The sequence below is a fragment of the Trachurus trachurus genome (genome assembly GCF_905171665.1).
Source record: "Trachurus trachurus genome assembly, chromosome: 3".
Lineage (NCBI taxonomy): Eukaryota > Metazoa > Chordata > Actinopteri > Carangiformes > Carangidae > Trachurus > Trachurus trachurus.
The window spans coordinates 32,075,962-32,097,909 of record NC_139893.1 but is presented as its reverse complement, the minus strand read 5'-3'; the positions used below and the strand labels follow the sequence as shown (position 1 = coordinate 32,097,909).

Here is a 21,948-nt window from a genome sequence, read left to right as displayed (position 1 = left end):
ACTGCATGCGTGCCTGTTGCAAATACCCGCCTGGCTGGTTCTTATAAACGCCTGGGCTGCAAGGTGATTGAGCATATTAAACGCCCGGGCCACTAATGATCATATACGGTACACAGACAGACGCCTGCTTTATAGTTTTGTTCTCAGGCAGTCACAAGACACTTGATTCACTCACTCTAGTATATGTTTGCTCAGGTGTTTTTTGGTTTTATCATTCCACATCTATTCACCTGAAAGTGAAATAAAACAACACACAAGTAAAACAAGTGGTTGTTTTGCTTCTTTTTATGCTAAATACTTTGTACTTGTACTTGTACTTTTGATACTTGAGTATATTTTTTCACAAGATACTTTTGATACTTAAGTACATTTAATGTGAGCTACTTTAAGACTTTTACTCAAGTAATTTTCTTATGCGTGACTTTTACTTTTACCAAAGTCGTTTTTTGTTATGGTAATTCTACTTTTACTTAGTTATTTTTTTCTAGTACTTTATACACCTCTGCACATGAGAGGCTGAACTCTCATGATGATGGCTGAACTCCGATTTTTCCCTGTTAAAAGGGTTTCCATGGAGTTTTTCCTCAGTCGATGTGAGGGTCTAAGGGCAGAGGATGTTGTTGCGATGCCATGTAAAGCCCTTTGAGACAAACTGTTTGTAAAAAAACGGGCTATAGAAATAAAATTGCCTTGCCTTGTTGCCATGACCGAGCTTCAGGCTCCTGTCAGGTAGACGGAGAGCTGCTGTGTCCCAGCTGCTTCCTGCTGTCCACAGTGACTGTGAAGTGGTCTCTTCCTCACAGCTCCACTGGCAGAGAGCAGCTGAGGAGCTGAAGCTGGATGAAGCTTCAGGTCCAGAGGCTGTGGACTGTGGACTGTGTCACAGTGGCTCAGGAGACACTGTCCACTGTCTGAAGCTGACCTCTGACCCCTCACTGACACTGGAGTCATGTGACCAGAGGCTGCTTTACAGACACTGTGGACAGGAAGTAAACTCCTTTAATGTCACGTGACCATGAGCTGAAGCTTCCTTCCTGTGGAGGCCCAGTGTTGATGTTCATGAGCCTCAGTGTCTCCACAGTGGGATCATCAAACCAACACTGTTCTCTGAGCTACAGGACTTTAACCTGACCTCTCACACTGGGAAGCTGCTTTGACCTTTGACCCTGAACCAAGCAAAGATGGAAAACTCAGATCTACATCACATCTGCTCAGCTTCAGCTACAGTGGCTGATCCAGCTGTTCTTGTCAGAAGCTTCATCTGAGAGCCAGCTCATCATCATCATCACCATCATCATCATCATCATCATCATCACCACCACCACGACACTGACCTCTGAGTGACCTCTGACCCTTCACCTTCTACCAGCTGCAGTAACATGGAGTCACAATCAGTCGCTGCTTCAAACTGAACTTCTCACATTTGAACTGAACACAGACAAAAGTCCAACAGGTCCAGTCAGTGAACTCACCTCAGAGTCTCCAGTCTACAGTTTGGACTCTCCAGTCCAGCACACAGAACCTTCACTGATGAATCACTCAGGTTGTTGTTACTCAGGTCCAGTTCTGTCAGGTGGGAGGGGTTGGACTTCAGAGCTGAGGCCACGACTTCACAGTGACTCTCTGAGAGTCCACAACCACCAAGTCTGTGAAGAGAGAAAATATCAAATGTGTCATAATCAAATCAGATGAAAGCTGCAGTAAAAACACAGTTGATGCATCTGATGACAGGACATGATGATGTGATGAACATCTGAGCTTCAGCTCATCTTCTCTGACTGAGTTTGACAGGAAACTCTGAGACCTGCACTGGTTTAATCTGGATCTGTGTTTTAGATGAAGATTCATCAGGTTTGAATAAAACCAAAGAGTGAAAATAAAAAAATCGAAATGAGTGTTTTTGTTGATTAAACAAACAATCAACAACGAGCTAAAGATCCACCTGTTGGAGCTCACAGCTTTTCAGACTGGTCTGATAATAATAAATTAACTCCTGGATGGACAGGTATTTCAATATTTTTCACAATTTAGAGACAAATTTGACTTACCTTCAAGTGATCTATATAGATACTTACAAATCAGACATTATGGGCCCTAGTTTGGTGGCGCAGCGCAGGTGGCGCAAGGTAGCGCAGCCAGTGTAATGCAAGTTTCGACCAGCGCAGCCTAGTGCAAAGTCAGATTGGCAGATTGGTAGATCGCGCTGCGCTGAGATAGGCGTGGCCGCGCAGCAGGGGGAGGCGTCACAGATTCAGCTTGGTGCAGTGGAAGTTTCGTCTGTCGAGGGTGCGCTGAAAGCTCGCCACCTCAAACCAGGTCTACTCTCAGCGCAGGGCGAAGCGCAGCAGGTGCAGTGGCAGTTTGGCTGACTGATGTGCAGTGCACACACGTCACCAAGACCTCACAGGCAGATTTCCACAGTTCCAGGCACATTTCAATGCAATAAATATCCACAATAACCACTATTTAATGCAACTAATGGAATCAACACGTGAATTTATATCTATATAGATTGTCCCGTCACATCTGACGTCAGATCAAAGCAGAGATCAAAGGCTGTCGGCACGCGTAATGGAAACTCCACCTGAATTAACACAGCAGGGACGAACTGGCACTGATAAGCAGCTGCGGATGTCCCAAGCAGGACTGAGGGTGGATGACTGTATTTTGCTGTCGTGTTGAGATGCGCACTGTGCAGTTGTGATGATCCGCTTTATTTATTTATTTACTTATTAATTCATTAGCAGTGAGCGACGCGTCGTCACGCAGCCGTAATGAAAAACAAAACACAAATCATCATCTCTCTTAGCCCACCACAACAGCCTCGGTATCAGATAGTCAGTATATAGCCTATACTCAGCATCTCTATCACAGAAAAAAAAGAGAGGAGGACAGAGAGAGAGAGAGAGAGAGAGAGAGAGAGAGAGCGTTACGCTGATTTCATCCCGCATGGTGTTTGTTTATGTTGTGATTAGTGTTCACCTCTCATCTTGCTTACACAGGGTGTGAATAAATGTGAGTTTCTTTATTAGTTTATTAGTTGTTGTTTTTTACACTGGGCAGCGGTTCTCAGTGTATCAGATCAAACCTGATTAAGGATATTAGTAAACTCATTATTGGTCACTCTGAGCTCGGACCTCCGGACCAAAACAGCTGTTTCCTCCTGGGAGAGGTTCGGCCTCTGGCGTCACTGTCTCCTCCATCCATGTCAAAGTATAAAATGACAAACTTGCAGTGCGCATCGCCCGCGGCGCAGTTAAAGGTGAGGAGAGGAGCTCATTTGATTGGTGAAGATCCGAATCGGCTGTGTTAATCCCACTTCTCCTCCTCCTGTCTCCCTCCCGCCCTGTCTCCTCCCCCTTTGCCGTTTGCGCCGGTAGGAGGGACGAGGGGAGGGCTTGCGCTGGCGTAAGTCGGACTGCGCTGCCCACCAAACTTGCGAAATGGACCTGGACACGCCTCGTTGGCGTGGTGAAGCTGCGCTGCACTTAGACTTCGCTCGGTCTAGGAAACTAGGGCCCACAGTCACAAAAAATACAGATTGGGAAAATATACAAAAGGAACCTACTAGGGGTGTAACGGTATATGTATTCGTCCCGTGCCGTCACGGTACGGGGGTCACGGTTCGGTGCACACAGTCACACGACGAATACGTCTGAATGAATATTAAGAAAAAAAAAAAAAAGTTGAGTCCTCACTCCAACCTAGGTGGCGGTAACGAGCCTCGAAGCTGCCTGCAACTGTCATAACAGACGAAGAAGAGAAGTGATGAGAGCAAAGACGGTTTGTGAAGTTAGAGGAGCTGCCTGCTTCTCAATGAAACACAACGGCGACGGCGGTGGCGACGGCTCGCGACCATAGAAAACAGCTCGCGACTGGTCCAGCGGACAAAGTCCGCCAGCGATGTTTCACGGATGCGAGCTGCGTCGCTAGAAATGCATCAAACACGTTAGTGCATGTTCACCCGCCTCCCCTCCGTCCCTCCCTCCGTCCCACATGTCAATCACTGGTGCAAGGAAAAAGACAACTTGTGTGCAACAACTTATTCCGCTGCTTTTAAGCCTCTTGACATGAACACAGACACCAGAAACATCACCAAAGCAACTGGCATCTAGCCTGCATTAACTGTGTAAACCAACATTGATGTTATAGTTTCTTGTTTTGTTTTGTTTGTAATAGTTGTCAGTTGTCAAGTGCAAGTTTTTTTCCCTCTAGAATTAATGAATGGCATGATAACACTCCTAATGCACTTGTTTAATTATATATTCTATTTTTTTTTTTACTTTTATAACACAAGACAGATTTCAGTTTTACATTCAATAGTGTCTGTTGTACCGAAACCTTCCGAACCGTGACCCCTGAACCGAGGTACGTACCGAACCGTGACTTTTGTGTACCGTTACACCCCTAGAACCTACAAATATAGAAAGCTATTTCATACATCTGTTTGAACACCGTTCTTTAACAAAAAAACAAATATCCCACATGTACAAAAAAAGTTAATGATGGATATGTCAGACAATACACTACACATCAAGTAACAATGGGAACTGGAGCTGAATGCAATAATAGATGATGACTCTTGGGAAAACATATGCTCCAGATGCCACAAGGAGGTTGGGGGTTTGTTGATGATTGCAAGAAAGATTATTACTATCAATTGGATGAAGACTGACCCTCCCATGATCACTCAGTGGTTACAGAAAGTAAAACATGTTATGACTGACTATATGACTGGACTGTTACAGCTAAAAGTACCTGTTTATAAGAAGGTGGACCCCAGTTACTGACTATCTCGCTTAGGACTCATATACCAGGGTTTTTTCTGCATTATAAATTTTGAGGTGGCCGCCTCGCTGAAATTGTCTGCCGCCGCTCTGGAATCTTGATTGAAACTCAATGTACTGTAGTTCTATGGAAGCTCAGTGGCACTGTTTTCAACTCGGTTCAACTCGACCGCAGCAGAAGGGGTGCGTTTGAATTCAACTCCGGGCCGGGTCGCAAGATGATGTTGGCACGCGGCTTGTGTGCCCGCGGGGGCGGGGCTCAGCGGGGCTCCGCTCCGTTCAGACGTTGTGCTGAGCGTGAACGCACCCCACCGGCGCAGCGTGAAGAGAGAGAGAAGGAGACGGAGGGGTGAAGCGAGTTTAGTGGGTTAGCGAGGTTGAGTCTAAAGCCAGGCTCTCCTGTACTACAAAGGTGGCTCTCTTTTAACCCGACTAGATCACCATGGTAACTTATGCTTAGGTTATGTTCAGAGTTTCAGCGCCGCTGTTTCACTAGCCTATTTAACTCATCTACAGCTGCGTCACCTTTACTTTGAAAGTCCAGTGGAGCTGGATCAGAACGGAGCGTTTGTACGGAGGGAGAGATCACACTGATCCACTGCTGTTGACTTTCTCTATGAGCGTCTCCACCTGCAGACATTCAGCTGTGGGAATACGCTGCTCAGCTGTTGATCCGACTCGTGTCAGGGGCTCATTATAGGCTATAGCCTATATTTCACTTTTATATACAGTCACCGCTGAAAGAAGTTGTCCGCTCGCAGCATGACAGATAATCAGATGGATAATTGGTAAAGTTAATAATTTGACTTAATGTGGCCATGAATAAATTAATTCCGATGTTACGATCGCCTGTTGCCCAAACGCAAATCTTGAATAGGTCTCCGCTGTTTTCACATTTAAAGCTTCATATTTAAATGAAAAGTAGCGCAATGTAGAGCTGTCAGAAATTAAAAGCAGCCTCATCTCGTCATATTTGCAGCAACATTGCTTCAGGCTGCGATCAAGCTTTTTTGTATCGCTCATACTCTCTCTCCATCAAAACAACCTGCTGCTCTTGGCTGAAATCGGCCGGTTGTCACTCCATTTAGTGAGGAAGTAGAATAATATGACACCAAACACCGTTGATGTGAACGCGCACAGAGCATGAAGCTGAGAGCCGGACTTAACAAACCAAGTTGATAACCAGCTTCGTAGTACCGTGGTAACTCGGACCGGGGCTTAGTTGACAACACAAAGCCTGGATCTGTTGAGTCTCCTTCGCAGTACAGGAGCTCAGCAGTCGTTTTTTCCCCCTCGGCCTTTATTTTGAAAGGACAGCTAGAGAGAGATGGGTACGCGGAGATAAAGTGTGTGTGTCTGTATGGGGGGGTAATCATATTGATCATGTCTGAACTCACCGAGCCTTCCTGCAGTTCCTCACCGCTGGGATCAGTCTCTGTCGTCCCTCTACTGATGTGTTGTACTTCCTCAGGTCCAACTCATCCAGAACCTGCTCTGACATCTGAAGCATGTAGGCCAGAGCTGAACACTGGATCACAGAGAGTTTCTCCTCTGATCTGTTCTCTGACTTGAGGAACTGTTGGATCTGCTGATGAACTGACTGGTCCTTCATCTCCGTCAGACAGTGGAAGATGTTGATGCTTCTGTCAGGAGAAATTTCATCACTGTTCATCTTCTTCAGGTTGTTGATGGTTCTCTGGATGGTTTCTGGACTGTTGTCTGTCTGACCCAGCAGACCTCCTAACAGCCTCTGGTTAGACTCCAGAGAGAGGCCATGAAGGAAGCGAACAAACAGGTCCAGGTGACCACTTCTACTGCTGAGGGATTTCTGCATGGCTCTCTGCAGGAAGTCATCCGGGGGTGGAAGACTGTTATTGATTGGTGGATGCCTGTGTGCCTTTAATCTAAAAAATGTGGAAAACTTCTTAAAGAAAGATTTTGGCTTTGGCTTTGATTCTCCCTGTTTGTGATCTTCTCCCAGGAAGTTCACTTGGCTTAAATGAACGTAGTCTTCTCCCAGGAACTTCTTGAGGACCACTGTGTTCCTGTTGGTGTAACAGTGGAACATGTAGACTGCAGCCAGAAACTCCTGAACACTCAGATGAACAAAGCAGTAGACTGTTTTCTGGAAGATAACACTCTCTCTTTTGAAGATCTCAGTACAGAGTCCTGAGTTCACCAAGGCCTCTGTGACATCCAGACCACACTGCTCCAGGTCTTCTTGGTAGAAAATGATGTTTCCTTCCTGCAGCTGTTCAAACGCCAGCCTCCCCAGCTTCAGAAGAACTTCCCTGTCTGCCTCCGTCAGCTCCTGTGGACTCGTCTCATGTCCTTCACCGTACTTGTTCTTCTTCCTCTTTGTTTGGACCAGCAGGAAGTGTGAGAACAGGTCAGTCGTGGTCTTGGGCAGCTCTCCTCTCTGGTCTGTGGTCAACATGTGCTCCAGAACTGTAGCACTGATCCAGCAGAAGACCGGGACTTTACACATGATGTGGAGGCTCCTGGACGTCTTGATGTGTGAGATGATTCTTCTGGACAGATCTCCATCACTGGACCTCCTCCTGAAGTACTCCTCGATCTGGGCGTCAGTGAAGCCTCGGACCTCTGTGACCCTGTCAACACATGTAGGAGGGATCTGATTGGCTGCTGCAGGTCTGGAGGTGATCCAGACCAGAGCCGAGGGAAGCAGATTCCCCTGGATGAGGTTTGTCAGCAGCACGTTGACTGATGACGTCTGTGTGACATCAGACACAACCTCCCTGTTGTTGAAGTCCAGCGACAGTCGGCTTTCATCCAGGCCGTCAAAGATGAAGACAAGTTTACAGACAGCCAGCTGCTCTGCTGTGACCTTCTGTAATGTTGGATGGAAAACATGGAGCAGTCTGAGAAGACTCAACCGCTGATCTCTGATCAGGTTCAGCTCCCTGAACGAAAGCAGAACCAGCAGACTGACATCTTGGTTCTCCAAGCCCTCGGCCCAGTCCAGAGTGAACTTCTGCACCGAGAAGGTTTTTCCAACGCCAGCGACGCCGTTGGTCAGAACCACTCTGATGGGTCTCTGTTGGACAGGTGAGACCGTAGAGACGTCCTCTCTCTGTTGGACAGCTGAGACCGTAGAGACGTCCTCTCTCTGTTGGACAGGTGAGACTGTAGAGATGTCCTCTCTCTGTTGGACAGCTGAGACCGTAGAGACGTCCTCTCTCTGTTGGACAGGTGAGACCGTAGAGATGTCCTCTCTCTGTTGGACAGCTGAGACCGTAGAGACGTCCTCTTTCTGTTGGACAGGTGAGACCATAGAGACGTCCTCTCTCTGTTTAACAGTTAAGTCTTTAAAGATGTCGTTGCACTTGATTGGAGTGTCATCGAAGGTCTTCTTCTTGGACGTTGTCTCCAGCTGTCTCACCTCATGTTGGGTATTAACCTCTTCACTCTGTCCCTCTGTGATGTAGAGCTCAGTGTAGATCCTGTTGAGGAGGGTTCCACTTTCTGTTCCACTTCCTGTTCCCTCAGTTCCTTCAGTCACTCGTTCACATCTGCTCCTCAGACTGATCTTATGTTGATCTAAAACCTCCTGCAGACCACGATCTGCTGAGAGAGAAGAGACAGAGTCAGACTGAAGACAGAGAGTCTGACAATCTGATCAGATTATTTAAGAGAGAAAAAACGGTGAATGTCATCACTCATAGTTGATCATTTATTTTTTAATTTCTCAAGTTCTGGGAGCAGAACTGAGAACATCAGAGGCACTCTGGTTTTTAAAAATGCTGCTTCTTGGATAAGATGTGAAACATCTTCAACAATCTATACAACCAAGTCCAGTTGACCTATATCCAACTTTGTCAGAGTATGTTAATGTAACACTGGGTGCTTGTTAATGTCATCTGAACTGAACGTTTGGCTCATGAGTAAAGACAGCACAGGAACAGCTTCTTCAGAAGAACGTGTGTACTTTTTTAATGTCCACTCCAGAACAAGACAAATGGTGCTGTGGCACTGCCATCACACTGCACCTTATCACTCCACCCAGTGTAAACCAATGAAAACACTAAGGACAAACTACAGAGTAGAAAGTAGTTCCTAATTTTCACAACAACATACAGAATATTTTTAATCACATTATGAATTTTTCTAATCGTAGAAAACATCTAACCAGTAACAAAATCCCTTTATGTTTTCTTCAAACCAACTCTTCACAAAAATGAATTCCATCTTACATTAGTTTGAAAATCTTGGAAGTTATTGTTCCTCATTACCAATAGTGACATCATTTTAAATGTCCATTATCCTAAAACAGGCCAAGTGTCAGGTAAAAGTTTAAAACTAAAAGAAGGACACCTGAACATGACACATGAAGCAAAATGACAGAGGAGGTTTGTTGTTTACATGAGTGTGGAAAAGTCTGGACCACATCATGGTTCGTCTAGAGGCCATTACAATACAGTTCCCTGTCATTACTGCTGTGATTGTTCATCAATATATTTTATAATTTAACAAACACCTGTTGGTTTCATTTGTTTATTGATAGACCTACATTTTCAGGTTTAGATGAGTTTGTGTTATTGGACGAGACACAACAAACACGTACCTGTCCAGTCCATCACACAGCTGCTCTGATTGGCTGTCTGCAGCTCACCTCTGGTTCTGGGTCTTTGTCCACACTGGGGACAGGAGGGTTCTCCTGAAGAACCAGACTGGTCCCAGTATGAGGTGAAGCACTGTCTGCAGAACCAGTGTCCACAGCTGGTGGAGACTGGATCCTTCAGGACGTCCTGACAGAGACCACAGCAGGACAGCTGCTCGTCCACAGAGACACCACTCCTCTTCCTCTCTCTGTGAAGACATGGACACATTTAATCTTTGTACTACTTTGTTTTGACTTTGATCTTTAGTGACAAAAATCTGTTCTTGAGTCCAGGTGAACAGTTGTGACAAATTTGAAGACGTTTCCCTTGTTTCAGAGATTTTTCTGATTAAATTAGGATGAATTGATAAAATATTGGTAAATAAAAGACTCAAGACTTTACACAATTAGGACAAAATGTGAGAGAAGTTGCAACAATCCCGCGTACGTGAGGTCTGTTGCCGTGGCGTCTCTCCCGAGTGGACAGTAGGACACAAACTCTCTCTCTCGCCCGCACCACAAGCCAACAGACACACACACCTGCACGGACTGTGTGCACGTGTAGCCAATGTTAATCTGGCGCTCTGCTTTGTGTTTCGGTACAGGCGGCCCCAGGTGGGGTTCGAACCCTGGTCTCCCGCACGGCAGCAGACAATGCAATCCGTTGTGCCAAGAGGTCAAGGACCGCTTGGCAGCCAGGTTTGCACGTCCTTTATGGGTGAGTGAGTGCACCCGGACCCTCCGTTACACACGCACACACACACCCACCCACACCTGGGACTGGGACTGAGTGAAACGAGTGGGTGGGAGGGGGGGCATACGGGTTTTGTTTGTTTGTGTGATAAATGACTGTTCATTGCCTTTATTGCCTGCAGTGATTGTTTTTGTTCTTTTTCCCTCATTCGCACCTGTAGCACGTAGCCGCAGCCTTGGTCTGCCTGCAGCATAGAAGGCATTGTGCCAGTTTCCTTTACCTTTACTATTTTAAGGGAAATTGCTACAAAGTGGTTCATGTTTTCTGTGACTGTGGACAAACAGGATGTGACTTGGGAACTAGTTTGAGTGGAGGAGGTGGAGATTCTAGTTTTGAATATTGCTCAACCCTAGTTTCTATTTTCCAACAATCTGTCTTTAAACCCGGACTGGGTTGGAGAAGTTCTGTATTTTGCCTCTTTATCAATGTTTTCAATGCACCAATATAAAATAAAATAGAGTCTTCAAATCAAGCACTGAATAGAGTTAAAGTTCGATGCAGTAGAGTTTTAGTTTAGGGTTCTAGTACAGGCCTGAAATTCCAGTGTGAGTGACCATCCCAAGCACTCACATCTAAATCTGGGGTATATGGTGGAACTTCATTAGGGCAGTCAAATGTTAGAATGATATCTCAGTAAGAGTTAAACATAGATTATATAATAAATGAACACACTTTTGATTATAATGGAGGGCCTACACATTCTATGTTCTCCTTCACTATATAAGCCTTCATACACACATTTTTACACTACACTACATGTGGATTGACTGTATTTTTCCAAATGACTTTCTTCCTGTCTGTCCACTCTGCTAAAATGCTGGATGTTAGTTGCAGGTCTCTTACCTTGTAGCCGGATGCTCATGACTGGAGGATGGATCATCTTTGGATGGATTATTGTCTTCTCTACTCATCTTCTGTACTTCAGTCAGTCTGAGAGTCAAACCAGTAACACTAACGGTTAGTGCATAAATACAGGAAGTAGACCCAGGTCTGACAGAACAGGAAGTAACAAACACACACACAGTACACAGTTAAAACACTGCACCTCATACAACAAACAGATCCTCATCTTCTCCACAGTCCACACAGAGACAACAGAATAACGACAGGACTCACCTGAGTAAAAACTTCAGCTTCAGTTCTCCGTCTGTGAGTTTAATGATTACCTAAGCAGAGCTCCTCCTCTCTTCTGCTTCTACTGGGTGTAACCCATATACTGTATATAAAACCTAGAGTGCTGGAATAAGAGAGTAACGTATGAGTCCCATGGTAAGCCGTATGCACCCCCTAATGGCAGGATATGGGTATTGCAAAAGTACCCAGAAAACCCATTCAATACAATGGGCTCTATGCACAGCTCCACTACTTCCTGAAATTAAGACAGCTCCTTTATTTCCTGTCTTACTTTATTGGACAAACTGATAAATCCAGGTGTGTTTGAGTAGTCACAATGGTCAGACACACCTGGATTAATCAGTTTGTCCAATAATGTAAGACAGGAAATAAAGTTCAGGAAGTAGTGGAGCTGTGCATAGAGCCCATTATGTATGTTGCCACACTTTGATTTGATTCTGCAATGCATCACAATTCTTCTAACTTTTCTTCATTACTGCACATTGTGCACAACATGACTAATTTTTCATCACTTACTACAAGCAGTCGGATACATATTGTTTTGAACACCTATTTATTTCAAATCACACTTCTTAATATAAATGTCTTAAAGCAGAAGTAAGCAATCCGGTCGTTTTGGCTAACTTCTTGTCAGCTGATGGAGTTAGCAGTCCCCGCCCTCGTCCCTACTTCGCCACATTCACGCGCATCCCTTGGCTGCACACACAGAGAGGACCGCCCCTTTATGCCGTTCTCTCTCCTCATTGGATAAAGGTTGTAGGATACAAGTAAAGTTTTCTCCTCGGCTTACAGCAGAGCAGAGTGACTGAGAGACCCGTGTTTCAGACCAAACACTCTATGTAAGTGATTGCTGTCGGAAGGTAGAACTATTTAAGACTTATATTGACACAAACATTCCGCTTACTTCTGTTTTAAATGAGACAGTTTGGTCTTCGGCTACGTAATTTTTGCGTCGCCGTTAGTGTCCTTGCGTAACAAAGCGTTGCTCCTGTTGCCTAGCAACGCTGACAGCTGACCGTCATATCAAATCCTAAAGACTAATCTAACTAATCGAAGATGGAGAGAGAAAAATTGCTTATTATATTTACAATCATGTATATCTTTCTGGAAGAGCTGGAGAAGCTTCAGTGCCAGCGCTGGCGTCTGATGCTTCTCCGTCTCAGAGACCACCGCGGCCAGGTAAAGTAACACGGTTATTAAGTGTCACAGCTGTGGGTGGGTGTGTGTGTGCGCAGTGAAGGGGTTGATTGACAGTTAAAGCAGAAGTAAGCGATCCGGTCGTTTTGGCTAACTTCTTGTCAGCCGATGGAGTTAGCAGTCCCCGCCCTTGTCCCTACGTCACCACATTCACGCGCATCCCTTGGCTACACACACAGAGAGGACCGCCCCTTTATGCCGTTCTCTCTCCTCATTGGATAAAGGTTGTAGGATACAAGGAAAGTTTTCTCCTCGGCTTACAGCAGCTTACAGCAGAGCAGAGTGACTGACGGACCCGTGTTTCAGACCAAACACTCTATATAAGTGATTGCCGGAAGATATAACTATTTAAGACTTATATTAACACAAACATTCCACTCTATATAAGTGATTGCCGTCGGAAGATATAACTATTTAAGACTTATATTAACACAAACATTCCACTGGACGAGTTGTAGTGATTCATAATGAGAGAATGAGTGGATGAATGTGTGGCAAGGTGAAGAGGGCCCGGGCGGGGATTGAACCCACACCTCCCGGGTAAGAGTCATGTGCGCTTGCCAGTCACCCAAAGGGACATCCCCATGGCCAAGTAGCCAGGGCACATGATCAATTGGAGGCATAGTGACAGGAACCTCAATTGTCACATCTCTCCCCCTCTTTTCACAAGCACGTCCTCGTGCTTCCGCGCAGGCTGCCACACATTAGGAATCCATGGATCCTGCCAACAACGCTAGAATGTGGCAAGGTGAAGAGGGCCCGGGCAGGGATTGAACCCACACCTCCCGGGTAAGAGTCATGCGCGCTTACCAGTCACCCAAAGGGACATCCCCTTGGCCAAGTAGCCAGGGCACATGATCAATTGGAGGCATAGTGACAGGAACCTCAACTGTCACAAATGGATGGTTTTATGTTGTGTGTTTTAAGTGTGATACAGGACAAAAAAATGTAAACATTAAGGTGTACAGAAAAGAAAATTGAATTTGAGCCCACTCTGGGTCATAAAATGAGTGTAATAACTCATCTTTCAGACCATGTAGGCCAAACTTTGTGCAAAATTCTATTTTTGAGTAAATCCGGGATTAAAGTGTGTTTGTTTTTTTCCGCATTGGATAATGCAGGCGCATGGATTATACGTCAGCCTGTACACGATTTACCAGCCACTGATATTGGATCCGTCATCCGTCAATCAAACGTCTGAGACACGCACACACACACAGAGCTCGGTCTCGCCCCAAGCTTTGAATCGTTAATTTACACACGCACACAAAGCTGGGAGGAGTGTGGAGCAGGAGCATAACGGTTTTGTGGTGATTTATGATTGGTTTGGATTTATTGCGTAATAAATCCTAGAGATAACTCCGCCAAATCAAACCCCAATTTTTAAAATTTACAAAAAAACTGAAAAGACAAATATTTTGAATTTGGAAGGAAACTGATTTCTAATTATTTTTATATGTTTAATATTATGTACATAAGACCCTAAATTGCATAGAATGCTTTTGTGGATTTGGGTTTCTAGAGGCTTTAACTAAAAAAAGCAACTAAACAGCATGAAGTGGTAAAAATTGGTGTTTTACGCATGAACTCTGTGCGTCTACCATGCTAGTGCTGGCAATCATGGCTAGCTTGACAGCACTCCAACGCCCCTATAATGCCCTCTAATGACTAGCCGCCTCTGTTGATGGGCTTGATAACTTATTTGTTGTCCTTTACCATTCTGTATTGCGTCATATTTTTTTGCAATTTTTATGGTTGCAAGTAAATTATTTAATGTTATATTTTTGTTTATATTGCAACACTAAGTGACTGATGTATAATTCACAGGTCGGGACCAACATGGTTGAATATCTGGGTTCCACTCACCCATCCCCACATGTCCTGTGCCTGAGCGATGATGACATGCAACCCAGCAGCCAGGTGTTTTCTGTAGTGGCAGGGAATGCCATTGCTGTGGACTCTCTGCTGGAGGCAGTGGACCTCTGTTTTATTTCATTTTTGATATGGAATATACCAAACAGTGCCTCCCCACCTGGCAGTTTCTACAGCACAGCGTTATAAAATCGCTGGACATTGAGTCTTCCTCCGTCACGTTTTTGAGGACATGCATTGTTTCACAACACATTTAGAATGTGTTGATTAAAGGGACAACGAGGAGTTTTGGAAAAGCGAAGCGTTTTCACACTACATTTGTGAGCCTCCGCGCTCACCGTACATTTCTTTGACCGGGCGCAAGACGGACTCATGTTTTCATTCATCAATAATTAAAGTCAGAGGTTCAAAGAGGTTCACATACCACCGTAGTTTCGACCATAAACGGCGATTCGGCGGCGTTATTCTCATGACTCGCCACGAAGGAAACGCTGGTCGGCTCGACCAGCATTTCCGCCACCACTAATAATAACAAAATAACGATAGAGACAAAACGATATATTTATCTTAAATGGGCCCATTAACAAGTGTGGGTAGCGGAGATTCATCCACATTAACGTGAGACTTTTTTATAACCGAATAGAAACTCCTCGTTGTCCCTTTAAGGTTGTTCTGAACCTTTACATTATTTTATGTCTATGAATCTCATTAATATTAATTAAGGGTGTTAGATTATTTGCTAAAACTGTCTAATGTGAGGGAGGGGAGGGTGAGCGAGTATATGATAAATGTATGTATGAAATGTTTCATCACTCACTATTTCTGAAGTTGTAAGGACTTTAACTTTTTAATATTGCTAAAGATGTTATTATGGGTGTAAAATAAGCTCATGGATGTACGGGATGCTCGTTAGTGAGGGGCAGCTGTGCAGGTCACCTGGCACCAGAAGAAAAGAGGTTAAGTTGAACGAGATCAACTATATTGGATTATATTGGACTATATAAACCTCTACATTAATGGTACAAAGTTAGTCACTTGTGTTCATTGCTTGTTGTTTGTCTCAGTGCACTGCGTTGCATGAAGTTCCTGACTTTATACTTCTCATCCTTGCGTTTTGTAAGTTACTCGGGTTGATCTTGTTTGCTTTTCACTTAACTCATTGAGTGCCGGCAATTTAGCCGATTTTTGTAGAGCCACAGTGTATACTATATTATTGCCACTCATTTGAAAGGTGAAACTTTCTGCTTCAAATGGCCACAAACCGTTTGTTTCTACGTGCCTCCGTTCCTGAGAAAACTCAAGCTAAACATGGCTGGGTTTCATCAAAATCCCTGCTTTTTTTCTAGAAAAGGAGATACAGCGTCTTTTATGAAAGGTGCTCTGTTTGTGCCTGTCGCTCTTCTGACACTCGCATTTCTGGATCAAAGGGCTCGTGTAAGATAAATATATACAACAATTGTTGTTCTATTCACAAAACCACCATCGGGGGGGGGGACTTATAATTGTCGGAATAGCGGCATTAACATTATTTTTTAAAGCGTCCCACTATTCCGACTTTTTTTTTTTTTCTTTGTCGGAGTAGCGGCACTTTACTATTTTTCAAACATTCCGCTTTTCCGACATTGATTGATTACGTTATAGTCAGACGTGTCCTTCTGATTTTTTTTTCTTCATCTGAGACACTGTTTCTCATACACAAATACATAGGCCTATAAGAGAGAAGAAAAAACAAATCCTCCAAGTTTAAAAACACACCGGCAGCAATGCACACTGATCTGCAGCCTAGACTGTTATTATTCTGTCACCTGAGTTAACGAGGTGCATGTGTGTTTGGAGCTGACGAGAGAATAAAGAGTGAGACAACGCGGCCCTGAGGAGGAACTGTGAAGGACTCAGCTGTAATGGAAAATGACCTAAAGCGAGTCCAGTAGAGCTGTAACTGTGTAGTGGAAAGACGTTCAAAGTAATGGTAACTATCGTCCTGCTTTACATTGTTTTAACATAGGTAAAAGAAAAAAAAAAGATTTTCTGGGATAAAGGGGCAGATTACATATTATTATAGATTACAGATTATTCTTCTTTCTGCTCCCTTTTGTTGAGATTTGGGAGGTTTTTGTTTTTATTGTAGCTTATTAAAATGCAAGATCATTTTTCTGACTGATTTATCGCACGATGCCGTGTATCTCGCTTTCTTTCCCCACCCTTCGCCCGTTGTCTTCGTTGTCACTTTGTTGCCGCTCCACAGAGCGCACATGGCTAATTAAATATATGGTTGTGTCTAGGCGTTCCGGGGGCGGAGGTGTGTTCACGTGCGCAACTGCGCACCATTCTTGGATCCAGTTTGATTTATCAAAGAGAAATTGCGGAGAGTTGTGCTCGCACAGTTTGATAGATCTGAAAAAGGTGTAAATATTTTGGGTGTCTTTTCGCCGTAGGCCTAAGCAAAAAATGTAGTAGCAGCAGTTTTACACTGCTTACTTACAGTTTTGATAAATGAGGCCCCAGGCCCTAAGCCTTCTCCACGGCTCATCCGCGGCGCTGTCCGTGGTGCTGAAGGTCACAGGTTAACTTGACAAACAAACTGCTGCATAGTTCTGTTTGTTTTTCATGTGTGTCAGTTTTGTTTGCGACTTGATAGTTTAGTTGTTGAGATTAAGAACATCACTCCATCATCAAACCGGTGATAGGCATGCTGAAAAGAAAAGAGAGAGAGAGACGCGCCTGGGTATCGCAGCTGTGTAAAAAAAAAAAAGACGACGTGTCGGAATAGCGATACCAAAAAGTGTCGGACTACCGGCATGTCTAGATAGAGGGATGTCGTAATAGCCCCCACTAAACAACAATAACACAGACGCACCGTGTCACAGCCTCTCGCCGCGGAATGTGATGGTCTCTCGGCCAAAGCAGGTCGGGAACACCGCCCCCACCAGTGACATTAGGCAAGGCAAGGCAAGGCATCTTTATTTATATAGCACATTTCATACCAAGGCAACTCAATGTGCTTTACATAAAGACAAAACAGTAAAAAAAAAAAGAAGAAAAAAAAAAAAAAGGGGAGCATAAAACAGAATAAACAAACACTAATAACAGGGTTAAAAGCAAGAGTAAAATAAAATATAAAGAAAAGAAAATGGATAAAGTTTAAAGTTCTTAAAAAGAGCTCAGCTATAAACACATGAAAAGAGAAATGTTTTAAACCTGGATTTAAAAGTGCTTAAAGTTGGGGCTGATTTCAGTTCTGCTGGTAGTTTGTTCCACTTGCGTGCAGCATAACAGCTAAATGCTGCTTCACCATGTCTAGTTTGAACTCTGTGCTCCACTATTACATTAGTTTGATTTGCTACATTTATCATCAAACGACAAATCAACCATTTGGTTGAGCATGTTTAAAATTATTATTATTATTTTTTAAATTAGACATTTAATTTAGGTTTTTAGATGATATCAAGTGACATAATTCTGTTTAGTAAGGACTCTGCCAGACTTTTCACTCTGTGCAACTCTTCACATAATGTTCTGTTAGCTAAGCTTTAGTCTTTAGCTGGGTCCACTGTGTTACTACCTCAGGTTGAGGTTTGTTGACAGACAGGGATCCACCTTACACAGAGCTCTGATTAGTTTTCCACTTGCTGTTTCTCCTTTTTCGCACCGTGTCGATCACCTCTCGAGCTTTGTTTCTCACGTAACTTATCGCAGCAAAATAGTCCCCTTCAGCATCAGTTATCACTGAAAAGTCCTGACGGTCCTGGCAGAACATAAGTTCGTTTATCAGCTGATCAACAGTCTCTTTAGACACACTCCCGATGAACACAGGCCGAATAGACGACAGCATCTCTACTACTACTGCTGAAAAACCTGGAGTTGGAGCTGAGACACCTGGAGTCGGAGCAGGGCCAGGACCTGGAAGATTAACTAGAAACTGTATTTACAAATTCAATAACAAGTGTTCAATGTTACTGATCTGAGAAATGAGACCACTAGTTTGACTCTCATTGGTTAGAATGGACCACAGAATAAAAGCAGACAGAAGATGATCAGAAACCCAATAAGAACAGAAACACCACTCATCAGTCAGGTCTACGTCAGGTAGATTCAGGTAGAGACTTTACCTGGCAGGTAAACGTCACACTTCCACACAGCCGTCGTGGTTTCATCTCGGACCTCTACATTGGCACATTCCGTGCTTGAGAACAGGATGATCTGAAACGTTGGGGGGTAATTTGGTCCATAGTCCATCTTAAATGTATGTCCCTGAAAACCAGCAGCACCTGTGTCATTGTCTCAAGATCAGTGACAGCAGTTTGAAGAATCATGTTGGTTTCAGTCTGAAATACTCACCTCAGGCTGGACTGTTTTGGCCTCTGAACAGTGAGCTGTGTAAGTTTTATTTGTGCAAATGGAATGCGCCAGGATGAACTCACAGTCTTCCAGCATCCGTTTCACCTAAAGAACAGTCAGAACCATTCATTACAGTTGGACCTGAGCCTGTACAAATTGGTTCTAGTTGGCTGGACGAACAGGAAGGAGAGAGTCCTCTGTGAGGTCACGCTGATCTTTGACATTTGAACACCAAAGTGTTATTAAGTTGAGTCTGAGTTTGTGTGAATGTTTTTGTAAAATCTGGAAAAGTTCTGTCAAGGTGACACTGAGACATGGTGTCAATGAGACGAGGTGGATGGAGTTCACATCATCAGGTGAATAACTTTATTATTACAGTGTCTGAGTTTGGACTGAAGGTGAAGCAGAGTGAAGTTGTAACACTTCGTCTGCAATCTTACCTCATTCAGGTGGACATTATTGGGCAGCAGAAGCACATTGAGGCTTTGCATCCGTGGCGTGAGGTTTGGTTGCCTGAACAGCAGAACTTGGCCACAAACTGGTTTCTTGTTGTTCCAAAACCTCTGTAAAACCTCAAGAGGCCAGAGCAGGCCAAAGCCCGAGAGATGAGGGACTGAGATGATCACATGAGTGTCTGTGATATCCAGTGGTTTAATGAAGCTCATTCCATCATCAGTGATGTGGGTGACAGACAGCAGGCCGTCACAGAGCAGAGCTGTGAAAACGGCATCCTCAGGACACTGGATATTGAACAGCGGTCCTGCAGCCATCTTGCCAACTGAGTGGAGGCGGCCCTCATCCCATTGGACAGTCCTGTAGAACAGCTCCGCCTCCTGAGCCGTAACAAACACCAGTCCAGTTGAAGTACACTGGAACTGGCCTGGACCAGGACACCTGAACCTGTGGGACACAGAAGGCAGAGTGACTGCCTCAGACCCTAAGATGAAAAAGGTTCAACATTGGCTAAAACATTGTGTATCTCCTGACTCAGCTGACTGGGAGCTGATCCAGCCAATGTTCCCTCAGACAGTCAACAATGAGACCAACGCTGCAGACACACATCTTCTGTGGCTCAGGAGAAGCTGTAAAGGAAGATGAAGGTCCTTTGACAAAAACTGTTTTGAGTGAGTTAATTGCATGTTTACCTGTATGGGACTTGTGTAGATTTAGTTTCCAGTTCAGGTTTGAAGCTTGACTGCTGCAATTCAAAGAGAAACAATGTAAGCTGGTTTATTACAATTAAAAATATATTGTGTTGAGTGAAGCCAACGGATTTGTTCCACAGTCCTGAGTGACCTGAGGCACAGTGGACAGTCTGAGGGGACTGACAGTCAGTATGTTTACATGACACTTGAAAAAAACGAATTATTGCCTTAATCCAAATATAAGTTAATTGATTGATTGATTGATTGGTTTATTGATTGATTGATTGATTGATTGATTGATTGATTGATTGATTGATTGATTGATTGATTGATTGATTGATTGAACAACATTAGACAAGTGTTCAAAGGGATAAAAAAAAACAAAAAAACACAATAAAGCCCAAAGGCTTGTTTCCATTGTGGTCCTAGTTGATGGTAGACGGTACACATGGATTTAAAACAAGGAAGACAGACACACAACACATGGACTAAAAACATGGGAGAGAGACATAGGCACATAGACTACAACACTGAAGAGAAAGAACAAATAAAATAGATAAAACAAGAGATTAGGTCCCAAACAGAGACAGCAAAACATAAAGCAGACACACAAACAAACAATACAATAATCTGGTGCTTCACGGCTCTTTTGCATGTAAACACCTTAGTCCGACTGAAGTCGGAGTTGGCGAACTCTGATTAAGACACCCAGATAATGCGATTGGAATTCGATTTTCTCCGTCATGTATACGCCTTAGTCGGAGTATAACTGGACAACACATGTGCGCATGCTCCACACCCCCCACACTGGTGTAAGACCCCGGAACAAAAACATCCAAGAAAGCCGGTGGCAGAAGCTATTGTTGTAGCGTTATATGGCATTCTTGTCTCTTACCTCTTGAAATCACCATGACCACGAGGGATAGTGCACCTTATCTGCACAATAAGTAATGTTCGAGATTAACAAAGCTGTTGCTGTTGTTCCGAAATGCCGGTTTGCCGCCTGGATAATAGGTCAACAGGAAAAGGGGCTGTATTAACCCGCTGAAACGACGCATTACCTACACCTGGTGTTGAGGAAGAGGACACGTTCCCGCCAGTTATTCGATTTTCTCAGTTGCATATAAACTGGGACATGGACAGAAGTCCGATTAGACGGCAAAATTGAATTTTGAGCATAGCTCGATTAAGCTGTGCATGTAAACGTACTGATTGTGACAAAGGGATTTGATGTCAATGTAATCATTTACAGACTGCATCTGAGAAGCAGCAGGTTCTGCAGAGAATTATATTGTGACATAACCGTGACTATAATCTAATAAATTCATCCTTGAGGTTATCATTGTTAATTTGGGTTAAAAAAAAAGTAACCCGTGGAGTGGCCTATTTTTTTCAAAATGGCCTGTGTGGTTTTTGGTCATTTTCTCCAAATCCACCGGCCCGATTTCAACCAAACCTTCTGCGTTGGACTCCCCTCGGACCCCCACATGATATATCCGAGTTTGGAGAAATTTAAATTTTTGGTCAAAAAAAAAAAAAAAATTTGGTCAAAAAAAAAAAACAAAATTTTTGGTCAAAAAAAAAAAAGTAACCCGCGGAGTGGCCTATTTTTTTCAAAATGGCCTGTGTGGTTTTTGGTCATTTTCTCCAAAACCACCGGCCTGATTTCAACCAAACCTTCTGCGTTGGACTCCCCTCGGACCCCCAGATGATATATCCGAGTTTGGAGAAATTTTAATTTTTGGCCAAAAAAAAAAAAATTGGGGTCAAAAAAAAAAAAGTAACCCGCGGAGTGACCTTTATTTCAAAATGGCCTGTGTGGTTTTTGGTCATTTTCTCCAAAACCACCGGCCCGATTTCAACCAAACCTTCTGCGTTGGATTCCCCTCGGACCCCCAGAATATATATCCGAGTTTGGAGAAATTTTAATTTTTGGTCAAAAAAAAAAAGTAACCCGCGGAGTGGCCTCCTTTTTCAAAATGGCCTGTGTGGTTTATGGTCATTTTCTCCAAATCCACTGGCCCGATTTCAACCAAACCTTCTGCGTTGTCTCCCCTCGGACCCCCACATGATATATCCGAGTTTGGAGAAATTTTAATT

General features: G+C 43.9%; 1 protein-coding gene across 1 annotated transcript in view; it reads right to left on the bottom strand.

Moving 5' to 3' along the window:
* LOC311008054 (uncharacterized protein) overlaps positions 1–20,759 on the bottom strand; it is a gene marked incomplete at both ends in the record, with an annotated part of 43,623 nt that extends 22,864 nt beyond the window's left edge. The window contains 10 exons of the mRNA XM_084001487.1: positions 1,473–1,646; positions 6,185–6,627; positions 6,778–7,845; positions 8,107–8,375; positions 9,373–9,617; positions 11,279–11,309; positions 18,475–18,616; positions 18,704–18,808; positions 19,144–19,640; positions 20,744–20,759. Coding sequence (XP_083857613.1) covers positions 1,473–1,646; positions 6,185–6,627; positions 6,778–7,845; positions 8,107–8,375; positions 9,373–9,617; positions 11,279–11,309; positions 18,475–18,616; positions 18,704–18,808; positions 19,144–19,640; positions 20,744–20,759 — 2,990 coding nt within the window. The remainder of the gene's footprint in view (positions 1–1,472; positions 1,647–6,184; positions 6,628–6,777; positions 7,846–8,106; positions 8,376–9,372; positions 9,618–11,278; positions 11,310–18,474; positions 18,617–18,703; positions 18,809–19,143; positions 19,641–20,743) is intronic.
* Between the last annotated feature and the right edge of the window lie 1,189 nt (positions 20,760–21,948).